General features: G+C 43.0%; 1 protein-coding gene across 1 annotated transcript in view; it reads left to right on the forward strand.

Annotated features, from left to right (window-relative positions):
* LOC144601679 (constitutive coactivator of PPAR-gamma-like protein 1 homolog) overlaps positions 1-26,767 on the forward strand; it is a 162,133-nt gene that overhangs the window by 77,492 nt on the left and 57,874 nt on the right. Inside the window, exons 7-10 of the mRNA XM_078413918.1 lie at positions 372-688; positions 14,702-14,834; positions 17,637-17,882; positions 20,618-20,792. Of these exons, the coding sequence (XP_078270044.1) occupies positions 372-688; positions 14,702-14,834; positions 17,637-17,882; positions 20,618-20,792 (871 nt within the window). The remainder of the gene's footprint in view (positions 1-371; positions 689-14,701; positions 14,835-17,636; positions 17,883-20,617; positions 20,793-26,767) is intronic.

The following is a 26,767-nucleotide window of genomic DNA, read 5'->3' on the forward strand; positions in this document are numbered from 1 at the left end:
AAGCAGAAAATAAAATGCTGTTCCTCCAGTTTGCTTCTCTGGCAATGGTGGAAACCCCGGACAGAAAGGTCAGTATGGGAGTGGGAAGGGGAGTTAGTGGTTGGCAGACCTTGGCATACAGAGTGCAAGTGTTCAGTGACATGGTCGCCGATGTAAAGGAGGCCACATCAAGGCTACTGAATACAGTCGATGTACACATGAACCTCTGTCTCACCTGGAATATGTGAACCTGTATCACTTTACAGGGTTTAAATTCACAGGGTTGATTTTAATTGGTCTGTTATGTAAATTATCTCAGACATTCAAAAGATTCTAAACTATCATAATTAACCAATTATAAACTAACATAATTTTTTTTTACATTGTTACAGAACCAACGACTAGTTAACCAGGTGGCCTCTTCAGGACAGAGACCCCCTGACTTGTATTCGCCTAACAAAGATAAGCCACCATCATTGGGCACTTACCCACCTGCTCTGTCAGACCCAAACCTCGCCCTGGAATCCAACAACAGTTACAGCAACATTCCTCATGAAGGGAAGCACACGCCTTTGTACGAGCGGTCCTCGCCAAATATTTCTACAGTTTCAGCTGCGAGTCCAAATCATTGTGGCCTCGAAGGCCCATTTATCCCTGCTCCTTCAACATCATCTTCATCTGATAATGAGGAGAATAGAGGTGCTGTCAAGTAAGTCTTTAACTCCTTTGTTGTTGTTAGTTTGTTAACTTGAATGTCTATGATACGTCACATTAAAGCTTGGCTAGTTTTAAAAGAATTGTGACAAAACATGCAATTATAAAAACGAATCAAGTTATTAAATATTATTGAACAAACTATTTGTTACTAATTTATATGGATCAATTGAATCTGAAGAAGGGTCTCAACCCGAAACATCACCTATTCCTTTTCCCAGGAGATGCTGTCTGGCCCGCTGAGTTACTCCAGCTTTTTGTGTTTATCTTCAGTTTAAACCTGCATCTGCAGTTCCTTCCTACAAAATTGAAATAACCTTTGTGTTTTATCGATGGGCGGCCTAGTGAAGAAATTGAGAGTCCTGAGATACATGACCAAGGTTCAATTTTCCCCAATTAAATTACACGGACTTAGGTTGGAAATCTGTAATAAAATGTTAGTCTCTAATAAAATGTTAGTGTGATGGGTGGCATTTTAGAATGGACTAGACCAAGTGGACCCGTTGGGCCCAAACCTCTCCTGTATTGGTACAGCACCCTCTTCTCTCCCCCTCCCCCCACCCCCTCCCCTCTGCTCCCTTCCCCATCCCCCCCTCCATCCCCCTCAACCCCCCCTTATCCTCCCTCCTCTCCCCTCCTTCCCTCCCTCCCCCCTCCCTCCCGAGGAGATAGATTTAAACTTTAAAATGTGAATTAAAAAAATATTACACCGATTTCAATTAAACTTCTTTCATTAACACCAAATGGTGGGTATGGTGGGCCTAAAATTGTTGCGCTATCGTGTACTGTTTTGGCTGTAGTTCAGGAACAAACAAACAAGAGTTTTAGTATATAGATATCGGGCTGGCTCGGTCTGGCCTGTGGGAAGTATTAGAATAACGTTTGAATTTTTCAAAATGTCTGCTCATTTGCTCATTAATACTTAATAAATGAATGTTAATCTGTGATAATCTTGGAATCTTGGAATCTTGGAATCATCTTTGATCAAACCCTCTCCTTCGACAAACACATCAAACACATCACAAAGACAGCCTTCTTCCACCTCAAAAACATTGCCCGTCTCCGTCCATCCCTCCTTCACAGCTGCAGAAACCCTCATCCACGCCTTCATCACCTCCCGTCTGGACTACTGCAACAGCCTCCTCTATGGCTCACCCTCAAAAATCATCAGTAAACTTCAATACATTCAAAACTCCGCTGCCCGTCTACTCACCCACTCCCCGATCCGTGACCATATCACCCCCGTCCTTTACAAACTCCACTGGCTCCCCATCCCCCAGAGAATCCAATACAAAATCCTCCTCATGACCTACAAAGCCCTCCATAACCTGGCCCCATCCTACCTGACTGACCTCCTCCACAGGCACACTCCCACCTGCACCCTCCGCTCTGCTGCTGCCAATCTCTGTCCCCCCCATCCGGACCAAACTCAGATCCTGGGGGGACAGGGCTTTCTCCATCGCTGCTCCCACCCTATGGAACTCACTACCCCAAACCGTCAGAGACTCCTCCTCACTCACCACATTCAAAACATCACTGAAGTCTCACTTCTTCAGCACTGCCTTCAACCACTGAAGGTCACCTCACCTTCTGTCTCCTTTCTCTGTTCGTTTACTTATTTATCTATTTATTCACTTCTCTATGTTCTAGAAATCCCTGTAAAGCGTCTTTGAGTGTTTGAAAAGCGCTATATAAATGTAATGCATTATTATTATTATTATTATTATAATATTAATTACATATGCTTACCTGTGGTAAATAGGCAATCCTTATTAAAATTAGGATTATTTAAACATGCCTGGATGGTTTAAATACTTTTTAAACAAAATGAGGTTTCTTATGGAAGACAAATCCCTTGACAGAACGCAGATAGATGCTAGCAAAGTTGCTGCCGAACCTGTGTTTGATAGGACAGACAATCAGAACTTATTTTTCCCAGGATGGAAGAATCAGGTGCGAGAGGGCATACCTTTAAGGTGAGGGGGCTAAAGTGTAAAGGAGATTTTGAGGGCACGTTTTTCAACACATGGTGGTGAGTGCTTGGAATGCACTACCAGCGATGGTCTTTGAGCCAGGTACGATAGAGGCATTTAAGTTACTTGTGGATGGGCATATGGATAAGGGAATGGAGAGATATGGATTATGTGCAGGCAGATAAAAGTTGGTCTGGGCATCGTGCTCGGCACAGACATTGTGGGCCGAAGGGCTTGTGCTGTGCTATGTGCTATGTAGCATGTCAAAAAATTAAGCTTGTTTCTTTTTTTTTGCATAATTGTACTTGGTATTGTAATTGTACTTGGCAGTAAATTCCATAAAAATCAGTTTTAATTTGTGATCATATTTTGCAATGTGATCCAAAATATATCAATAACTATTTTGATGCCTTATAGAACATAGAACAGTGCACTACATGAACAGCCCCTTTAGCACAAGATGCATGTGCTGATTTAACTAGTCTAGTCTGCTTGCAGATGGTCTTTCTTGCTATTCCCTGCCTGTTCGCCTACCTCTTAAATTCTGCTCTTGTATCTGCACCACTTCCCCAGGCAGTGCATTCCATGCACCTACACACTGCATTTAAAACAAGAATGACTTGCCATACACATCTATATACTAAAACTCTCGTTTGTGTGTTTGTTCCTGAACTACAGCCAACACGGTACACAATAGCGCGACAATTTTAGGCCCACCGTACTCACCGTTGTCCCTTTGGTGCTAATGGAAGAAGTTTAATTGAAATTGGTGTTGTATTTTGAAAGTTATTCACATTTTAAAGTTTAAATCTATCTCCTAGGGAGGGAAGGGGGAGGGAGAAAGGATAAGGGGGATGGAGTGGGGGAGGGGAAGGGGGAGGGAGGATGGATGGAGTGGGGGAGGAGAGGGTGCTGCACCAATGCAGGAGAGGTTTGGGCCCAACGAGTCCACTTGGTCTAGTCTCCTTTGAATTTTACACCCTCCACCTTAATGCTAGGCCCTCTAGTATTTGTAATTTCCACAGAAAAATACGCTGACTATCTTCCCTATCAAAGCCTCTCATCATTTTATATACTTCTATCAGATTTCCACTTGAGCCCCAATCCGCCAGAGAAAACAATCTATTTTTGTTCAACGCTCAGGAAACACTGGCACCTCTCCAAAGCCTCCACATCATTCCTCTCATAAGGCAACCAGAACTGCACATAATACCAGAAACATAAATTAACCAATGCTTTTCACAGCTGCAACACTTTTTTCAGGCAATTCTGGGATTACAGGCGAGAGAGTTTCAGACTCATAATAATGTTATTTCTCCTAGAGAATTGTCAAAAATAAAGATTTTTAAATAGCCACAAGTCTTTTTTGTCACTGCAAGCAATAAAATGCTCTGAAAATATGAAAATAAATTTGAAACTCGCCTTCAAAATATTAAAGGGTCTAAGTTGCATTGTTTAATAATCATTGCACAAGTGTCAATAAAATAACTTGTCAATTTCAATGATCACCCATGTTAAAACTGATAGACTGTTCTCAAGAGACAATGATATCTATCTCTTATATCTTTCTACATGCAGCATTTCTTCTTCAGGCCAGCATTGTTTCTGCTTATCAATTTCCAAAGTAATTATTAATTGGTTCTCCAGGTCCCAGTAGAAATAGCATATTACCAATTTGACTCGCATAATACAAATAGAAATCACTAATTTATTAATCATGTTATGTCTAATTTGTATTATCAAAATGTACATATAGCAGAAATACCTGTACCCTGTGTCTGACTGATGAAGGCAAGCAAGCAAATGTCTTCTTTAAGTGTACACCAATGCTCTTTGCCATTTACTGGATACTTTCCCCTTACATTTGACCTCACAAAACGAAACACCTCACACTTGTCCGGATTACGGAAATAGCGGAAGAGTTGAACAGGTACTTCAGATCTGTCTTCACTAAGGAAGACACAAACAATCTCCCAAATGTACTAGTGGACAGAGGATCAAGGAAGACAGAGGAACTGAAATAAATTTGCATTATGCGAGAAATAGTGTTGGGTACACTGATGGGACTGAAGGTTGATAAATCTCCAGGGCCTGATGGTCTGCATCCCAGGGTACTCAAGGAGGTGGCTCAAGAAATCGTGGTTGCATTGGTGATCATTTTCCAATGATCAATACATTCAGGATCAGTTCCTGTGGATTGGAGGATAGCTAATGTTATCCCACTTTTCAAGAAAGGAGTGAAAGAGAAAACAGAGAATTCAGGACCAGTTAGCCTGACATCGGTGGTGGGGAAGATACTGGAGTCAATTATTAAAGAGGTAATAACGGCGCATTTGGATAGCAGTAAAAGGATTGGTCCAAGTCAGCATGGATTTATGAAAGGGAAATCATGCTTGACTAATCTTCTGGAATTTTTTGAGGATGTGACAAGTAAAATGGATGAAGGGGAGCCAGTGGATGTAGTGTATCTAGACTTTCAGAAAGCATTTGATAAGGTACCACACGGGAGGTTAGTGAGCAAAATTAGAGCACATGGTATTGGGGGTAGGGTGTTGGCATGGATAGAGAATTGGTTGGCAGACAAGAAGCAAAGAGTAGGAATAAACGGGTCCTTTTCAGAATGGCAGGCAGTGGAGAGTGGAGTGCCGCAAGGCTTGGTGCTGGGGCCGCAACTATTTGCAATATATATCAATGATTTGGATGATGAAATTAGAAGTAACTCTAGCAAGTTTACAGATGACACAAAGCTGGGTGGCAGTGTGAACTGTGAAGAGGATGTTAGGAGGTTGCAGGGTGACTTGGACAGGTTGAGTGAGTGGGCAGATGCATGGCAGATGCAGTATAATGTAGATAAATGTGAGGTTATCCACTTTGGAGGCAAAAATAAGGAGGCAGATTATTATCTCAATGGTGTCAGATTAGGTAAAGGGGAAGCGCAACGAGACCTTGGTGTCCTTGTACATCAGTCACTGAAAGTAAACGTGCAGGTACAGCAGGCAGTGAAGAAAGCTAATGGCATGTTGGCCTTCATAACGAGAGGATTTGAGTACAGGTGCAAAAAAGTCCTTCTGCAGTTGTATAGGGCCTTGGCGAGACCACATCTGGAGTATTGTGTGCAGTTTTGGTCTCCTAATTTGAGAAAGGACCTTGCTATTGAGGCAGTGCAACGTAGGTTCACGAGGTTAATCCCTGGGATGGAGGGACTGTCATATGAGGAAAGATTGGAAAGACAAGGCTTGTATTCACTGGAGTTTAGAAGGATGAGAAGGGATGTTATGGAGACATATAAAATTATAAAAGGACTAGTCAAGCTAGATGCAGGAAAAATGTTCCCAATGTTGGGGGAGTCCAGAACCAGGGGACACAGTCTAAGAATAAAGGGATGGCCATTTAAAACTGAGGTGAGAAGAAACTTTTTCACCCAAAGAGTTGTGAATTTGTGGAATTCTGTGCCACAGAAGGCAGTGGAGGTAAATTCACTGGATAAATTTAAAAGGGAGTTAGATAGAGCTCTAGGGGCTAGTGGAATCAAGGGAGATGGGGAGAAGGCAGGCACAGGTTACTGATTGTAGATTATCAGCCATGAATGGCGGTGTTGGCTCGAAGGGCCAAATGGCCTCCTCCTGCACCTATTTTCTATGTTTTTATTAGACTCCCATCTGCCATTTCTCTGCTCTAACTGACCTGCATCCTGCTGTATCCTTTGGTAATCACCTTCACTATCATCAACCACCAATTTTGTGTTACCTACAAACTTCCCAAATCAGCCTGTCTAAATGTTCATTCAATATATACCTCACAAACAACATACTGATCCTTGAAAAATACTACAGACTTCCACAGACTTCCAATTGCAGAACGTATAAGAAAATAACTGCAGATGCTGGTACAAATCGAAGGTATTTATTCACAAAATGCTGGAGTAACTCAGCAGGTCAGGCAGCATCTCAGGAGAGAAGGAATGGGTGACGTTTCGGGTCGAGACCCTTCTTCAATCTGATGTCGGGGGGGAGGGGGGGGACAAAGGAAGGATATAGGTGGAAACAGGAAGATAGAGGGAGATCTGGGAAGGAGGAGTGGAAGAGAGGGACAGAGGGACTACCTAAAGTTGGAGAAGTCGATGTTCATACCACTGGGCTGCAAGCTGCCCAGGCGAAATATGAGGTGCTGTTCCTCCAATTTCCGGTGGGCCTCACTATGGCACTGGGGGAGGCCCATGACAGAAAGGTCAGACTGGGAATGAGAGGGGCAGTTGAAGTGCTCGGCCACGGGGAGATCAGTTTGATCAATGCGGACCGAGCGCAGGTGTTGAGCGAAGCGATCGCCGAGCCTGCGCTTGGTTTCGCCGATGTAAATAAGTTGACATCTAGAGCAGCGGATGCAATAGATGAGGTTGGAGGAGGTGCAGGTGAACCTTTGTCTCACCTGGAAAGACTGGGTCCTTGGATGGAGTTGAGGGGGGAGGTAAAGGGACAGGTGTTGCATCTCGTGCGGTTGCAGGGGAAAGTGCCCGGGGATGGGGTGGTTTGGGTAGGAAGGGACGAGTGGACCATGGAGTTACGGAGGGAACGGTCTCTGCGGAACGCAGAGAGGGGAGGGGATGGGAAGATATGGCCGGTGGTGGGGTCCCGTTGTAGGTGACGGAAATGTTGGCGGATGATTTGTTGGATCCGCTGGATGGTGGGGTGGAAGGTGAGAACGAGGGGGACTCTGTTCTTGTTGCGAGTGGGGGGAGGGGGAGCAAGAGCGGAGCTGCGGGATGTAGAAGAGACCCCAGTGAGAGCCTCATCTATAATGGAGGAGGGGAAGCCCCGTTTCCTGAAGAATGAGGACATCTCTGACGCCCTAGTGTGAAACACCTCATCCCGGGCGCAGATGCGGCGTAGACGGAGGAATTGGGAGTAGGGGATAGACTTTTTGCAGGGGACCGGGTGGGAAGAAGTGTAGTCCAGATAGCTGTGCGAGTCAGTGGGTTTATAGTAAATGTCCGTCACTAGTCTGTCTCCTGTGATGGAGATGGTGAGGTACAGAAACGGGAGGGAGATGTCAGAGATAGTCCAGGTATATTTAAGGGCAGGATGGAAATTGGAAGTGAAGTGTATGAAGTCAGTGAGTTCTGCTTGGGTACAAGAGGTAGCACCAATGCAGTCGTCGATGTAGCGGAGGTAGAGTTCGGGGATGGGGCCAGTGTACGTCTGGAACAGGGATTGTTCGACGTACCCGACAAAGAGGCAGGCGTAGCTAGGGCCCATGCGAGGGCCCATAGCTATGCCTCTGGTTTGGAGGAAGTGGGAGGAGTCTAAGGAGAAGTTGTTGAGGGTAAGAACCAGCTCTGCTAGGCGAAGGAGAGTGTTGGTAGATGGGGATTGGCTGGTTCTACGGTCGAGGAAGAAACGGAGGGCTTCAAGACCATCCTTGTGGGGGATGGAAGTGTAGAGATTACAGAAGTACAGAAATATCTCTCCATCTATGGTGTTTTCTTCTGGACTTAATCTTCTGGACCAGCTCACCATAAAAGAGCTTGTCAGATGCTTTACTAAAGTCTATGTAGAAAACATGCATTTCGCTACCCCCATCTTTGTCACTTCCTCAAAAAACTCAAATCAAATTTTTGAGGTAAGATTTTCTGAAAACTAAATGAATAAATAAATGACCATTTTTTCACTTTGTATTCACAGTTATTCACAGTTATACACGACGATAACACCTTATTTATTAGGTGCCATAAAACCTGTATTGTAACACCCTATTTATTCCAAGCATACTGCAAAGGAATAAATAGTCTTCATTGTATATTTTCTGATTATGTTTAGTAGCATTAAACCATTTGTATTAAAATCTATGGTACATCCAGTAAAAGCTTAAAAGCATTGCTTTAAGACAGTATAAGACAATGATAAGGTACCACACGGGAGGTTAGTGAGCAAAATTAGAGCACATGGTATTGGGGGTAGGGTGTTGGCATGGATAGAGAATTGGTTGGCAGACAAGAAGCAAAGAGTAGGAATAAACGGGTCCTTTTCAGAATGGCAGGCAGTGGAGAGTGGAGTGCCGCAAGGCTTGGTGCTGGGGCCGCAACTATTTGCAATATATATCAATGATTTGGATGATGAAATTAGAAGTAACTCTAGCAAGTTTACAGATGACACAAAGCTGGGTGGCAGTGTGAACTGTGAAGAGGATGTTAGGAGGTTGCAGGGTGACTTGGACAGGTTGAGTGAGTGGGCAGATGCATGGCAGATGCAGTATAATGTAGATAAATGTGAGGTTATCCACTTTGGAGGCAAAAATAAGGAGGCAGATTATTATCTCAATGGTGTCAGATTAGGTAAAGGGGAAGCGCAACGAGACCTTGGTGTCCTTGTACATCAGTCACTGAAAGTAAACGTGCAGGTACAGCAGGCAGTGAAGAAAGCTAATGGCATGTTGGCCTTCATAACGAGAGGATTTGAGTACAGGTGCAAAAAAGTCCTTCTGCAGTTGTATAGGGCCTTGGCGAGACCACATCTGGAGTATTGTGTGCAGTTTTGGTCTCCTAATTTGAGAAAGGACCTTGCTATTGAGGCAGTGCAACGTAGGTTCACGAGGTTAATCCCTGGGATGGAGGGACTGTCATATGAGGAAAGATTGGAAAGACAAGGCTTGTATTCACTGGAGTTTAGAAGGATGAGAAGGGATGTTATGGAGACATATAAAATTATAAAAGGACTAGTCAAGCTAGATGCAGGAAAAATGTTCCCAATGTTGGGGGAGTCCAGAACCAGGGGACACAGTCTAAGAATAAAGGGATGGCCATTTAAAACTGAGGTGAGAAGAAACTTTTTCACCCAAAGAGTTGTGAATTTGTGGAATTCTGTGCCACAGAAGGCAGTGGAGGTAAATTCACTGGATAAATTTAAAAGGGAGTTAGATAGAGCTCTAGGGGCTAGTGGAATCAAGGGAGATGGGGAGAAGGCAGGCACAGGTTACTGATTGTAGATTATCAGCCATGAATGGCGGTGTTGGCTCGAAGGGCCAAATGGCCTCCTCCTGCACCTATTTTCTATGTTTTTATTAGACTCCCATCTGCCATTTCTCTGCTCTAACTGACCTGCATCCTGCTGTATCCTTTGGTAATCACCTTCACTATCATCAACCACCAATTTTGTGTTACCTACAAACTTCCCAAATCAGCCTGTCTAAATGTTCATTCAATATATACCTCACAAACAACATACTGATCCTTGAAAAATACTACAGACTTCCACAGACTTCCAATTGCAGAACGTATAAGAAAATAACTGCAGATGCTGGTACAAATCGAAGGTATTTATTCACAAAATGCTGGAGTAACTCAGCAGGTCAGGCAGCATCTCAGGAGAGAAGGAATGGGTGACGTTTCGGGTCGAGACCCTTCTTCAATCTGATGTCGGGGGGGAGGGGGGGGACAAAGGAAGGATATAGGTGGAAACAGGAAGATAGAGGGAGATCTGGGAAGGAGGAGTGGAAGAGAGGGACAGAGGGACTACCTAAAGTTGGAGAAGTCGATGTTCATACCACTGGGCTGCAAGCTGCCCAGGCGAAATATGAGGTGCTGTTCCTCCAATTTCCGGTGGGCCTCACTATGGCACTGGGGGAGGCCCATGACAGAAAGGTCAGACTGGGAATGAGAGGGGCAGTTGAAGTGCTCGGCCACGGGGAGATCAGTTTGATCAATGCGGACCGAGCGCAGGTGTTGAGCGAAGCGATCGCCGAGCCTGCGCTTGGTTTCGCCGATGTAAATAAGTTGACATCTAGAGCAGCGGATGCAATAGATGAGGTTGGAGGAGGTGCAGGTGAACCTTTGTCTCACCTGGAAAGACTGGGTCCTTGGATGGAGTTGAGGGGGGAGGTAAAGGGACAGGTGTTGCATCTCGTGCGGTTGCAGGGGAAAGTGCCCGGGGATGGGGTGGTTTGGGTAGGAAGGGACGAGTGGACCATGGAGTTACGGAGGGAACGGTCTCTGCGGAACGCAGAGAGGGGAGGGGATGGGAAGATATGGCCGGTGGTGGGGTCCCGTTGTAGGTGACGGAAATGTTGGCGGATGATTTGTTGGATCCGCTGGATGGTGGGGTGGAAGGTGAGAACGAGGGGGACTCTGTTCTTGTTGCGAGTGGGGGGAGGGGGAGCAAGAGCGGAGCTGCGGGATGTAGAAGAGACCCCAGTGAGAGCCTCATCTATAATGGAGGAGGGGAAGCCCCGTTTCCTGAAGAATGAGGACATCTCTGACGCCCTAGTGTGAAACACCTCATCCCGGGCGCAGATGCGGCGTAGACGGAGGAATTGGGAGTAGGGGATAGACTTTTTGCAGGGGACCGGGTGGGAAGAAGTGTAGTCCAGATAGCTGTGCGAGTCAGTGGGTTTATAGTAAATGTCCGTCACTAGTCTGTCTCCTGTGATGGAGATGGTGAGGTACAGAAACGGGAGGGAGATGTCAGAGATAGTCCAGGTATATTTAAGGGCAGGATGGAAATTGGAAGTGAAGTGTATGAAGTCAGTGAGTTCTGCTTGGGTACAAGAGGTAGCACCAATGCAGTCGTCGATGTAGCGGAGGTAGAGTTCGGGGATGGGGCCAGTGTACGTCTGGAACAGGGATTGTTCGACGTACCCGACAAAGAGGCAGGCGTAGCTAGGGCCCATGCGAGGGCCCATAGCTATGCCTCTGGTTTGGAGGAAGTGGGAGGAGTCTAAGGAGAAGTTGTTGAGGGTAAGAACCAGCTCTGCTAGGCGAAGGAGAGTGTTGGTAGATGGGGATTGGCTGGTTCTACGGTCGAGGAAGAAACGGAGGGCTTCAAGACCATCCTTGTGGGGGATGGAAGTGTAGAGATTACAGAAGTACAGAAATATCTCTCCATCTATGGTGTTTTCTTCTGGACTTAATCTTCTGGACCAGCTCACCATAAAAGAGCTTGTCAGATGCTTTACTAAAGTCTATGTAGAAAACATGCATTTCGCTACCCCCATCTTTGTCACTTCCTCAAAAAACTCAAATCAAATTTTTGAGGTAAGATTTTCTGAAAACTAAATGAATAAATAAATGACCATTTTTTCACTTTGTATTCACAGTTATTCACAGTTATACACGACGATAACACCTTATTTATTAGGTGCCATAAAACCTGTATTGTAACACCCTATTTATTCCAAGCATACTGCAAAGGAATAAATAGTCTTCATTGTATATTTTCTGATTATGTTTAGTAGCATTAAACCATTTGTATTAAAATCTATGGTACATCCAGTAAAAGCTTAAAAGCATTGCTTTAAGACAGTATAAGACAATGATAGCAGATGCTGGTACAAATGGAAGGTATTTATTCACAAAATGCTGCAGTAACTCATCAGGTCAGGCAGCATCTCAGATGAGAAGGAATGGGTGACGTTTCGGGTCGAGACCCTTCTTCAGACTGATGTCAGGGGGGCAGGACACAGAAAGGATATAAGTGGACACAGGAAGATAGAGGGAGATCTGGGAAGGGGGAGGGGAAGAGAGGGACAGAGGAACTATCTAAAGTGGGAGTCGTCGATGTTCATACCACTGTGCTGCAAGCTGCCCAGGCGAAATATGAGGTGCTGTTCCTCCAATTTCCGGTGGGCCTCACTATGGCACTGGAGGAGGCCAATGACAGAAAGGTCAGACTGGGAATGGGAGGGGGAGTTGAAGTGCTCAGCCACCGGGAGACCAGTTTGGCCAACGCGGACCGAGCGCAGGTGTTGAGCGAAGCGATCGCCGGGCCTGCGTTTGGTTTCGCCGATGTAAATAAGTTGACATCTGGAGCAGCGGATGCAATAGATGAGGTTGGAGGAGGTGCAGGTGAACCTCTGTCTCACCTGGAAAGACAGTAATCAACTAGTTCATAATGGATTTACAGTTGGATTCACAGTGAACAAAAATCAAAGTCTGATAGAATGTTATTAATATTTTGGTGTTCAGTGGTTGAAAGAAGTATCAATTACAAATATTAGAATTTGCCTTTCTCAGACTAAATGAAAAATCAGACTTAAATTGCTACCATATGCAAACATGGTCTTGCACATAATTTAGCTGAAGTCTTGTTAACATTTCAAATAGCGATTATTCAGAAATAAAAGTAGAATCTGCTGGAAATGCTCTGCATGCCAAGCACCAACTATGAAAAGTGATTTTGAGCATGCACAGTCTAGTCCTTTATACAGAGCAGCACAGCACAGGAACAGACCCTTCAGCTCATAATGTTTGTACTGAACATGATGCGATGTTAAGAATACTTTATTGTCACATGTGACGAGGCACAGTGGAATTCATTGCTTGCATACACAATATATACAAATTAAACTGATCTCACCTGACTGTACATGATCCATACCCCTCTAGTTCCTGCACTTCCATGTGCTCATCTAAGATACTGTATCTACCTCCACCACCACCCCTGGCAATACATTCCACACCCCCATTACGTTCTGTATAAGAAAAACAACTTGGCGCTCACATTTCAATGAAACTTTTCCCCTCTTACCTTGGAGCTATGCCCGCTAGTTTTTGACTAGACCAAGTGGACCCATTGGGCCCAAACCACTCCTGCATTGGTGCAACACCCTCTCCCCCCTCCCCTTCCCCCTCCCATCTCCCTTCCCCCTCCCTCCCTCCCTCCCCCTCCCCTCTCCTCCGTTCCCTCCCCTTCCTCCCACCTCTCCCTCCTCCCCCTCTCCTCCCCCATCCCCCCGAGGGTAGCCTCTCCTGCATTGGTACAGCACCCTCTCCTTCCCCACTCCCCCCTCCCCACTCACCCCTCCCTCCCCTCCCCCACCCCTTTATACATGCTGCATCAAGGTTTTAAAAAACTCATTTTGTGAGTTATCATAAAGTTGTGACAAAAAAGACAGAGTGCTGGAGTAACTCAGTGGGTCAGGCAACATTCCTGGAGAACATAGATAGGTGATGTTTCGGCTCAGGATCCTGCAGGAGTTTTGCTAACCAGCATCTGCAATTCCTTGTTTTTACATAAAATTGAGAGGACAATTTGGGATGTACTTTGCAATTGAAATTAGCATAATTAGAACTGAATAGAGGTGACTGCATGTGGTTCTACATCAAGTGAGTCAAGGGTGCCCATGTCCTGAAATAGAACGATCAAATTCCTACTTGCACCCATTTAAACATAGTACTCAGTAGGCACCATAATAAACAGCAAAAAGAAGTTCAATACATATAAACAAACAAACGATATAGTGTAATCAACGCAATTTGTGATTCAGAGTTTAGTTGGAGTTCGTAGTGTTCAATGCCTGATGGTTGTTGGGAAGAAGCAGCTGTGAAACCTGGGCGTTACAGTTTTCAGGCTCCTATACCTTCTTCCTGATGGCTGGAGTGAAATTGGAGCGTGGCCTGGGTGGTGTGGATCCCTGTTGATGCTGGCTGCTTTATTGAGGCAATAGATCCCATCGATAGTGGGGAGGTCAGTATCACGATGGACTGGGCAGTGTTCACCACTGTTTTGCAATTTTTTTCACGACCGTACACACCTTTAGGAGTTCAAGAGAGTATTGGTCGACAAACCGAATCCCCTCAATCCTCTAATGAATGAGAGGCGTTGATGCGCTTTCTTTATAATTGCATCAATGTGCTGGGTTTATGGACAGATCTTCAGAGATATGCATGACCAGGAACTTCCAGTCCACTTTACTCTGTCCATCACCGACCCATGAATGAAGAGAGGTTTAAGGATCCTCGGCCATCCTCTTTTAAAATCCTTTTCAGATGAAATATCCAGCACATCATGAGCAATGAAATATCAACCAAACATATGACTGCACATTGACGTAAAGAAAAGTGTTGAGTGGAAATAAATAATGGATAATGGATTAGCTGACTTAGTGTCTTCTTTAGAAGTGCTTGGATACGGTTAACATGATCATGCAGATCCTCTCCAGCAAACATTTACAAGAATACTTGGAGCAAGGGCAAAGATTGAGGGAAACTGTCACATGTAATGTTCTGTTTGTCTGTTTAATGTGTGTATTTGTGTTCTTTTTCCCAGCCATGTTACTGAACCACATCACCAAGTTGGGCATGTATTAGCATGGGAAAAATCTGGAAATCAACCTGATGTTTTAGACAAATCTTCCAGAGGAGGGCATCAGAAAGGTGATTGTATTCACAACGAAACAAAGGTATTGTATATGTAACTCATGCAATCTTTATTAATAATCCTCAATAATACAAGCGCAGCGAGTCTTCAAAATAATGTTGCAGTGTGACTAAATTTGGAAGTAGGTTTGCGTACTGAACCTTCAATTTACAAAAGTAATCTATTTATAAGTAAAATACTCAAGTACATTCCTTTTCATTTGCTCTTCCACTATACATCAGTGATCAGTCATCGATTTGAAATATTATAAGTCAGTGTTCATTGTGTAGGTTGATATGGATATTAGTAAAATTTAGCATTATTTAAGACATAATATTGGAGAAATTAATGGGTGTAAAAGCTGCCCGAGTTTGAAAAGTTCCTTGAGGGGAAGCAATACATCAGCATCCACCCTTTATTAATTCCCTCAATTCCTGGCAACATCCTCGTAAATCCTCTTGCACCCTTTCCAGCTAAACACCATCATTCCTATAACAGGGTGACCAAAACCGCACACAATACTCTAAATGTGACCTCACCAATGTCTTACCGCAACTGTAACATGACCTCCCAACCTCTAAGGTATCACAAAATGCTGGAGTAACTCAGAAGGTCAGGCAGCATCTCAGGAGAGAAGGAATGGGTGACGTTTCGGGTCGAGACCCTTCTTCAGTCTGAAAAAGGGTGTCGACCCGAAACGTCACCCATTCCTTCTCTCCTGAGATGCTGCCTGACCTGCTGAGTTACTCCAGCATTTTGTGATACCTTCGATTTGTACCAGCAACTGCAGTTATTTTCCTACACTTCCTGACCTCCCAACCTCTATACTCAATATATGAAGGAAGGAACTGCAGACGCTGGTTTAAACCGAAGATAGACACAAAATGCTGGAGTAACTCAGCAGGACAGGCAGCATCTCTGGAGAGAAGGAATGGGTGACGTTTCGGGTCAAAACCCGAAGAAGGGTCTGAAGAAGGGTCTTGATCCAAACCGTCACCCAGTCCTTCTCTCCAGTGATGCTGCCTGTCCTGCTGAGTCAGTCTATACTCAAAACTCTGACTGATGAAGGCCAATGTGCTGAAAGTCACCTTAACCTCCCTATCCTACCTGTGTGCCATTTATGAGGAACTATGTATCTGCATTCCCAAATCCCACTGCTTTACAATACTGCCAACCACTGTGTAGGTCCTGCCCTGGTTTGACTTCCCAAAATGCGACACCTCACACTTCACTGCATTCAATTCCATCATCCATTCCTCAGCCCACTTGCCCAACCGATGGAGAAACTGCTGCAATTTTTGACAACCATCTTCACTATCTAAAATACCACCCACTTTAGTGTCATCTGCAAACTTACATGTCATGTCTTTATTCACAAAATGCTGGAGTAACTCAGCAGGTCAGGCAGCATCTCAGGAGAAAAGGAATGGGCGACGTTTCGGGTCGAGATCCTTCTTCAGACCCTTCTATCATGTCTTGTACGTTCTCATACAAATCATTGATATGGATGACAAACAGCAATGGGTTGAGACCCAAACATCAAGGCACACCCCCAATCATAGGCCTCCGGTCCGAAAAGCAACCTTCTACCATCACCCTCTGCTTCCTTTCCATGAAGCAAATTTTCCACCCAGTCAACCATCTCTCCTTGGATCCCGTGCAATGTAACCATCCAGAGTAGCCTACCATGTGGAACCTTGTGGAATGCCTTGTTGAAATCCATATGTACAACATCTGCAGCTCTGTCCTCATCAGCCTTTTCAAAAAAACTCAAATCAGTTTTGTGAGACACAATCACCTACATACAAAACCGTGCTGTTCATCCCTAATCATCCCTTGCTCATCCAAATGCATGTATGCATATCATATCTCAGAATACTCTCTCGTAACTTTCCAACCACAGATGTTAGACCCAGGCTTTTCCCAGCAGCCCTTCTTAAATAAAGGCACAACATTTGCCACCCTCCAGTCTTCCGTTTTTAATGATGAAGCATCAATCTCAGCCAAGGCACCTGCAATTTCCTCTCTAGCTTCCCGCAGTGTCCTTGTCACGTGTGATTTCCTTTCCGTAAAATCTCGTTGACATTGCATGTTTATTTTAAATTTTTCCAAATGTTCTACTATTACCGTCTCAATAATGGATTCCAGCATTTTGCCAATGACACATAAGGAACATACAATGAGGGAAATGTGAGGTTGGGTGGAAGAGTGGATTATTTTGTTACCTGCTAAAGGTTTTAAAGGTGTTGGTGTTCAGAGGTACCTGGGTGTCCTTGTACATGAATCATTGAAAGTTAACGTTAAGGATTGCAGCAAACAATTCGGAGATGGACTATATGTATACCTTCATTGCACAGTATTTGAGTACAAGAATAAAGATAGTGCAATTATGTACGGCCCAGTAAAATTTTACCTGAAATAATATGTAGAGGTTTCATCTCCTCTCTCTCTCTCTTGCAAGTGAAGAATATCTTGTGAAAAGAGATTGCAACGAAGGCCTGATTAATTCCTGAGATTTGCAATTTGCACTGAGGTTTGATTAATGAGACTGGGCCAGTACTCCTTACTTTAGAAGAACAAGAGATGATCTCATTGAAAAATCCAACAATCTGATAATAGCTTGACAGCAGAGATGTAGGTTTCCCCTGGCTGGACTATCTAGAACCGGGGTCTGTGCTCTGTTCTCCTTTCTCGACTAAAGATAAGAGGGAATTTGAATGTACAATCAGTGTAGGTCCTTTTCTTAATTGTGCAAATCTATACAGTTCAAAAGCATTTTTGAAAATATATCGGGCTGTGTTCTATGAACCTAGTGCAATTTATTCATGGCTATCTTATCTGCCAGGTTGAGGAGCTTTCTGGCAATCCAGGATGCCAGGTAGATGCAAAAATCTCCCCTGCATCAGCTACAAGCAGACTTGGCCAAATCAACACAGATCATATACCATCTCTACTGTCAGTGCCTACAAGAAACCACATGGACATAACCACACCTCCTGTGCCAATGGTAGCCCCAGAGGTATTACGGGTTGCTGAACACAGGCACAGAAAAGGGTTGATGTATCCGTATGTATTTCAAGTGCTAACTAAGGTATGTCTAAGTACTGCCAACTATATATAGTCAAATATTTATATCAAAATGTTATTTTGAAAAACAATGGCCAATATTAAACTATGTATATGCATTAGGAATAATGCTCATAAAGGTGACAATAAAGTGGTTAATAATATTCTATGTAAAAGCATTAGGAATAGTGCTGTTAAAAATGAGACCAGGTGTTGCTGCCAGCAGTGAGTTGTCTGTGTTTGCATCTGATCTATCAAGCAACATTTTCTGGATGCGAGTGAGATAACGTGCACAGAAATTCCCTGATACAAATTGGTACAAAATAATGTCCAACATAATGCATGACTGTCTGTAGCGGATCATGTCTGACCAAACCTCATTGAGTTTTATGAGATGGTGATGCGATTGAGGATATCTATGGATCTTAGTAAGGCATTTGATGACGTCACCTTGTGATAGGCTGATCCAAAAGATTATGCATGGTGGAATTGGTTACTTGGATTCGGAACTGGCTTACTCATAGAAATCATAGGGATAATTGTTGAAGGGTATTAACATATAAACATAGAAAATAGGTGCAGGGGGTGGCCATTCGGCCCTTCGAGCCAACACCGCCATTCATTGTGATCATGGCTGATCATCTACAAGCAGTAACCCGTGCCTGCCTTCTCCCCATATCCCTTGATTCTACTAGCACCTAGAGCTCTATCTAACTCTCTCTTAAATTCATCCAGTGAATTGGCCTCCACTGCCTTCTGTGGCAGAGAATTCCATAAATTAGAATTGTAAGGTGCTAGAAATTGAAAATAAAATGGAGAATGCTGGAAATACTCAGCAGGTCAGTAACATCTCCAGAGAGAAAAAACATCGTTAATATTACAGTTTATTGACCTGTAACACTGAAAGGCGGGTATCTTCAATCATTGGGTCAAAATATTGGAATTGCTTTCTTGAAGCTGTTATGGGTGGTATTTGCAGAGAAAAGAAATGCATCTTGACATAATTAACTCAGTCATATTGTAGAAATATGTAATGTCAACTTTGGTCTTGTAGGAAACGCTGGAGCTTAATGTATGAGGTTTCCACTGGCACTCAATGAGAATCAAGTTTTTAATTTATTGGTTTTATTTATTTACAAAATATAATATTATTTTAGTTTTAACATTACTACTGATGAACACGAGCATAAATTGCTGGCAGGAACTCAAAAGACAATTAACATTTTCAATTTGTGACCTTTCATGAGAAGCAGGTCGTTGCAGATTTAACTGTTTGTGAGCAAGTTTAAAGAAATAAAAACATAGAAACATAGAAACATAGAAAAGGACCCGTTTATTCCTACTCTTTGCTTCCTGTCCGCCAACCAACCAAAAGATGCAGGAGTGGATATTGCTGGTGGGTTGGAGTGGAAGAACAGAAAAAAGTTCTACCGAAGTAATAGAAACATAGAAACATAGGTGCAGGAGTAGGCCATTCGGCCCTTCGAGCCTGCACTGCCATTCAATATGATCATGGTTGATCATCCAACTCAGTATCCCGTACCTGCCTTCTCTCCATACCCCCTGATCCCTTTGGCCACAAGGGCTACATCTAACACCCTCTCAAATATAGCCAATGAATTGGCATCAACTACCTTCTGTGGCAGAAAATTCCACAGATTCACCACTCTCTGTGTGAAAAAGAAATTTCTCATCTCAGTCCTAAAAGTCTTCCCCCTTATCCTTAAACTGTAACCCCTTGTTCTGGACTTCCCCAACATCGGGAACAATCTTCCTGCATCTAGCCTGTCCAACCCCTTAAGAATTTTGTAAGTTTCTATAAGATCTCCCCTCAATCTTCTAAATCCAGCGAGTACAAGCCGAGTTTATCCAGTCTTTCTTCATATGAAAGTCCTGCCATCCCAGGAATCAATCTGGTGAACATTCTCTATACTCCCTCTAAGGCAAGAATGTCTTTCCTCAGATTAGGAGACCAAAACTGTACGCAATACTCCAGGTGTGGTCTCACCAATGCCCTGTACAACTGCAGCAGAACCTCCCTGCTCCTATACTCAAATCCCCTCGCTATGAATGCCAACATACCATTCGCTTTCTTCACTGCCTGCTGCACCCACATGCCTACTTTCAATGACTGGTGTACCACGACACCCAGGTCACGTTGCATCTTCTCTTCTCCTAATCGGCCACCATTCAGGTAATACTCTGCTTTCCTGTTCTTGCCACCAAAGTGGATAACCTCACATTTATCCACATTATACTGCATCTGCCATGCATTTGCCCACTCACCTAACCTATCCAAGTCACGTTGCAGCCTCCTAGCATCCTCCTCACAGCTAATACTGCCCCCCAGCTTCGTGTCATCCGCAAACTTGGAGATGTTGCATTCAATTCCCTCGTCCAAATCATTAATATATATTGTAAATAGCTGGGGTCCCAGCACTGAGCCTTGCGGTACCCCACTAGTCACTGCCTGCCATTCTGAAAAGGACCCGTTTATTCCTACTCTTTGTTTCCTGCCTGCCAGCCAGTTCTCTATCCACATCAATACTGAACCCACAATACCGTGTGCTTTAAGTTTGCATACTAATCTCTTATGTGGGACCTTGTCGAAAGCCTTCTGGAAGTCCAGATATAACACATCCACTGGTTCTCCCTTATCCACTCTACTAGTTACATCCTCGAAAAATTCTGTCTCTCTGCTCATGCTCCCATGAGTAATGAATATGGTATAATGATTTCTTTGTTTTCTTTTAATTATAGGGTGAGATTAAGATCTCCATTAGCATAGAAGATGAAGCCAATAAGGATTTGCCTCCTGCTGCTTTGCTATATAGGCCAATAAGGCAGTGTGTATATGGAGTCCTCTTTAGCCTGGCTGAAGCGAGGAAAAAGGCTGAAAGGCTTGCACTAAGAAAAAATAGATTCCCTGCTGAAAGTAAGTTATTTTCATATGTTCTGCTTGTTATTTGTAGCATAGCAGTTTAAAAGTTTATGCTGGGAGTATCTTAATCAAGCAAATAAAGTTGTTTTTGGATACCAAATTAAAAATCAAACTTTCATTAGTAAATGCAAATCAGTTTGTAGGGCATTGAAATAAATTAGAATATGAAAACAGTGTATTTTTGAATTATAGAGAACCTGGATATATTAGTATTTATTTTGGGAGGTGATTAGCATTATTCACAGAAAGAATAATTCTGATGAGATGAAAGATAATTGTCTTTAATGTGTAAATTGGTAAAAAATTATTAAAATTGGTATTACAATTTGCACCTATGTTGGTCATTTGAGAAGTTGTCACATGGGCACAGGAGTTTATTTGAATGAAAGGTTAAGTAAATAAGAGGCAGTTGAATGAGGTGCTATTCTGATTTCACAGCAGGAGTTCTTGTGTGCAAACTGATGTAAATGCAGAAGAAATTTGGAGTATAAATGCAATCAAAAGAATTTACACATCTAAAAAAAATTGAGGGGGAAAAAGTAAGAATTGTGTAATAGACAAAGAAAAATGTTGATATCAGTCATTAAAGATATTGTCTCGACCCAAAACGTCACCCATTCCTTCTCTCCAAAGATGCTGCCTGTCCCACTGAGTTACTCCGGGTTTTTGTGTCTATCTTCGGTTTAAACCAGCATCTGCAGTTCCTTCCTACACATTAAAGATATCGTGACAGGACTCGTAACTTGGTAATAAACTTTTATGAGAGACAAATTGTGTCAGAGAAATGTAATTTTCTGTGCAGGGTGGTTAAGTAAAAATGATTTGCTATAATCACGGTAGCGCAGCGGTAGAGTTGCTGCTTTACAGCGAATGCAGCGCCGGAGACACAGGTTCGATCCTGACTACGGGTGCTGCACTGTAAGGAGTTTGTACGTTCTCCCCGTGACCTGCGTGGGTTTTCTCCGAGATCTTCGGTTTCCTCCCACACTCCAAAGACGTACAGGTATGTAGGTTAATTGGCTGGGTAAATGTAAAAATTGTCCCTAGTGGGTGTAGGATAGTGTTAATGTACGGGGATCACTGGGCGGCACGGACTTGGAGGGCCGAAAAGGCCTGTTTCCGGCTGTAGATATATGATATGATGATATGATAATATATGTGGATTTTCAAAGAGCTTTTGATAAAATACCATTTTAGAAAACGTGATTGGTTGCAGATAACAATAGCATCATTAGTGAATTGACTATAGACAGGCGATGGTATTAATTGAAAAGTGAAAAGTTACACTTTCAAAAAATCTTAAATAAAAACAGAAAATATCGCATATAATTGGCAGGTTGAAATTATAAAATTGGTTGTTGAATCTAATAGGCCTACATGGGCGATGAAATGGTGTTCTTGGATCTTACATTAGGCTTGGGACACACTTATTGACTTACTGTCGGGGTTCTGCAAATCAGTAGGCTAACTTGCATTTGGTTTCACCTACATAAAGTCAATGTCATCGCACTAAATGGGAGTGAGTAGGATTTAATGGGTCCTTCGTCAGTTTGGCCAATTGTTACCATTGGAATGCTACAATCATCCATGGAGTACCCACAGTTGTATATGCATGCTATAAGTCAATGTAACATTAAAATGTGCTGTTGTTTAAACGTAAGGTGGGGAAGTGAGGTAACAACACAGATAACATTGAACAGTTCAGCACAAAAACACGCCCTTCGGCCCACAATGTTTGTGCTAAACCTGATGCCGAGACTATTACTTATCTACCTGCTCATAATCTATAGCTCTTCATTCGCCATATGCCTATCTAAATATATTTTAAATGTCACCAACATATCTGCCTCAAACATCCAGTTTCCAAACATCCTGTTCCGGGCACTCATCATCCACCATGTAAAAATACTTGTCTTGCACATCTCCTTTAAACTTTGCCCCTCTCACCTTAAAGCTATGCCCTTTAGTATTTTCATTTTCTACCCTGGGAAATAGTTTCTGGCTGTCTATCCTATCTATCCCTCTGAATTTTATATTGGGTGTCCCTGCAATCTCTGGCATTCCAGATAAAACAATCCAAGTCTGTCCAACCTCTCCCTGGAGCTAATACCCCCTAATCCGGGCATTAATCTGATATGAAGAAGGGTCTCGACCTGAAACGTCACCCATTCCTTCTCTCCAGAGATGCTGCCTGTCCCGCTGAGTTACTCCAACATTTTGTGTCTATCCTCGTATTAAACCAGCATCTGCAATTCCTTCCTACACAACAGGAAATAATTGTTTTTTACTAATGAGAAAACGGTATATGTTGGTGTTCAGAGAGATCTAATACAGGTGCTCCTCAGCTTACGATGGGGTTCCGTTCTGAGAAACCCATCGCAAACCGAAAATGTTGTAAGTCGAAATGCATTTGCACCATCGCAAAGTCGAAATATCGCAAGTCGAAGCATCATAAGCCGGGGACCATCCGTATGTTGATTTAGGAGCTGTCCAGCAAGCAGTTAGGAAGGCAAGTTGTATATTGACTTTGATCATAGAGGGTTGACTTTGGTGAAACCACATTTGGAATCCTGTGTGCATTTTTGTCTCGAGAATCTCAAAGAATTGTTTGGCAATGGTAATCAGAAAACTACCGGAAATGTGAAATGAAAACAGAAAATGTAGAAATGCAGCAAGTGTGGAAAAAGGAAGTTAACATTTCAGGTCCAAGACCCTTCATTTGACAAAATAATTCAGAATGAAATTTTAACTGTTATTTTTTCTTTTCTATAGACATTGTCTCACTTCCTTGTTGTTTACAAATATGTTGGCAATGGAATCATTGCATGATATTGTTACAGGATTGGATCCGATGATGAGTGGGTCGTCCTTGAGGAAAGTTAGCCTTTGCTCATTGGAGTTTGGAACTCCTGCGGGGTTCCACAAGGCTCCATCCTAGGCCCCATTCTCTTCTCTCTATACATGCTCCACCTCGGCCAAATCATTCAAAGGCACGGCATTTCTTTCCACTGCTATGCAGATGACACACAGCTTTATCTCCCCCTGAAACCCAACAACCGGTCAGATTTAATCAGCCTCATGCACTGCCTTGAGGACATAAAATGTTGGATGGCACAGAACTTCCTTCAACTAAACGAGAGCAAGTCTGAGGTCATCCTATTTGCCCCCCCCTGACTCCATCAAATCGACAACAGGCAGCCTTGGAAGCCTATCCTCCCTAGTCAAACCGCATGTCAAAAACCTGGGCGTGATATTTGACTCTGCATTAAAGTTTGACCAGCAAGTCAACGCTGTGGTAAAAGCCAGCTTCTTCCAGCTTCGCACCATAGCTAAAATCAAACCATTCCTCCAATTTGACGACATTGAAAAAATCATCCACGCATTCATTTCCTCCCGCCTAGACTACTGCAACTCCCTATACACTGGGATCAGCCAATCATCCCTGTCCCGCCTGCAATTGGTCCAAAACGCCGCAGCGACACTCCTGACGGGTAAAAGGGACCAAATCACCCCGATTCTGGCCTCTTTCCACTGGCTGCCAGTACAATACAGAATCACCTTCAAGCTCCTCCTAGTCACATACAAAGCCCTAAACGGGCTTGCCCCCCCCTCCCCATATCAAAAATCTTCTAACCCACCACTCTATCTCCAGGTCCCTCAGGTCGGCCGATTTGGGGCTACTCACTATCCCGCGGTCTAGGCTTAAGCTCAGGGGTGACCGCACTTTTGCAGTTGCAGCTCCGAGACTGTGGAACAGCATCCCTCTCCCCATCAGAACTGCCCCCTCCATCGACTCCTTTAAGTCCAGGCTCAAAACCTATTTCTACTCCCTAGCGTTTGAGGCTCATTGAGGGGGCACTGTGAACTGTTTATGTATGTGCTGTTATGTTTGTGTGCCATTGTATGTTCGTTTCTTAGTACCTGTACAGCACTTTGGTCAACGTGGGCTGTTTTTAAATGTGCTATACAAATAAAATTGACTTGACTTGACTTGACAAGCTATTTCTTTGATGGAGAGTCCAGGACTTTGTGGCACAGTCTCAAGTATAAAAGCTTAGCCATTTAGGACTGAGAGAAGGAGAAAGGTTATAAATCTTTGGAATTCTCCACCTTGGTTGTTGAGTATATTCAAGGCTGACACTGATAGATTTTTTGATTTGAAGAGGACGATAAAATGAGTTGATATACAGATAAGCCATTGCTCTCATTGAAGCTGCCTCAGAAAGCTTCATTGGCTTATTATGACCACGTGTCCTTTCCAAATAACCTTTTCCCCTTTATCACCTGAGATTTACTCAATCCTTTAAAGTAATGTTTTCCCTCCGCTTCACAGATTTCCAACTGGTGGTTTTAGTAAGAACTAAATGAAAGCTGTCCAGTAGCTTTTCAGTTTTTTGGGAAAAACTATTTTTAGTCCACATCAAGCTTATTGAAATAGACAAGGACTGAGTTCAGTCAGTAATGTTTTTTAAAATCCTAGAATAAAGCCAGTCCTGCCATTTTTTACGATCTCATGATATCACAAGCAAGAAACGTTAAAATGTATAAAACATTTCTGAAAAATAATTCTCACAGCATAGGACACACACAAGGTACAATGAAAGGTAGTGAATTAAATAATCAGGTCACCTGGTTCTGGTGTCGATTGAGGGATGACTTGTTATTTTTCGTAAAGTTTTATTAAACTGTTGTACGTCAATCATCCAAGTGATTTGGTAGGGTCTCAGTTTAATGGCTCATCCGCAATACAAAATGTATATCCGTGCAATGATCCTTCTCTGTTTCTCTGAAGTGTAATCCAAGGTGTGATGAACTCGAGTCTCTGGTGTAGAACTTCAGTGGGTAATTTATTGACTCAGAGGTAAGAGTGCCGTCTCTTAAGTTTCTTCGGTTTGAGCATCACATCTTTTTCCAAGGAAGATTAAATTCCTCATGAGGTCTTTTAGAATAAACTTAAAATGTCTTGTACATGTTTTATTGTGTCAGATGTAATCAACTAGGATCAGTTCAAAAGAGCTCAGATGATGTTATACATGGTGAGATTGGTCAATAAATTATTTATGATTCCTACTGAACAATCTGGGACTTTTAAATTTACACCATGAAATTACTTTGAAGTAGATAAATAGACTTCAGATTTTACTTGATGATAAATTTCCAAATGAAACTGAGTTTTTGTAACAATTTGGTTGGTTAAAATCTTTAGAGTCGAGCTGCCAGCGTGCAAAATATAAGGTTTTTACTTTCACTGTGGATGTAAGACCTAATGAAACCTCAAATTTATGAACATTCATGACTGAGGATTTGCAATAGTACATTGTTGCTTATGTTTCTGCTGCAGTAACTTGAAATGTATGCATGGTCCTGTCTTATTTTTTAATGTTTAGTTTATTATTGGTAGAGTGAAAAGCTTTTTTTGTTATGTGCTATCTGGTCAAAGAAAAGACTATACATGATTACAATCAAGTCATCCACAGTAGAGAAAGATAAAAGGTACTACATTTACTGCAAGATAAAGTCCGATTAAGGATTGTTCAAAGGTCTCCAACAAGGTAGATGGGAGATCAGGCCACATTCTGAGAGGACAGTTCGGTTGCCTGATAACAACTGTCCCTGAATCTGGAGGTCAAAGAGTCATAAAGTGATACAGTGTGGAAACAGGCCCTTCGGCCCAACTTGCCCACACCAGCCAACATGTCCCAACTAAACTAGTCCCACCTGCCTGCGCTAGGTCTATATCCCTCCAAACCTGTCCTATCCATGTGTAAAAAGGAACTGCAGATGCTGGTTTAAACTGAAGAATGTACCATATACCTGTCTAACTGGGTTTTTTTTAATGTTGGGATAGTCTCATCCTCAACTATATCATCTGACAACTTCTTCCATACACCCACCACCCTTTGTGTGAAAAAGTTACCCCTCAGATTCCTATTAAATCTTTTCCCCTTCATCTTAAACCTACAGTGCCC

This window comes from Rhinoraja longicauda, chromosome 17, assembly GCF_053455715.1.
Source record: "Rhinoraja longicauda isolate Sanriku21f chromosome 17, sRhiLon1.1, whole genome shotgun sequence".
Lineage (NCBI taxonomy): Eukaryota > Metazoa > Chordata > Chondrichthyes > Rajiformes > Arhynchobatidae > Rhinoraja > Rhinoraja longicauda.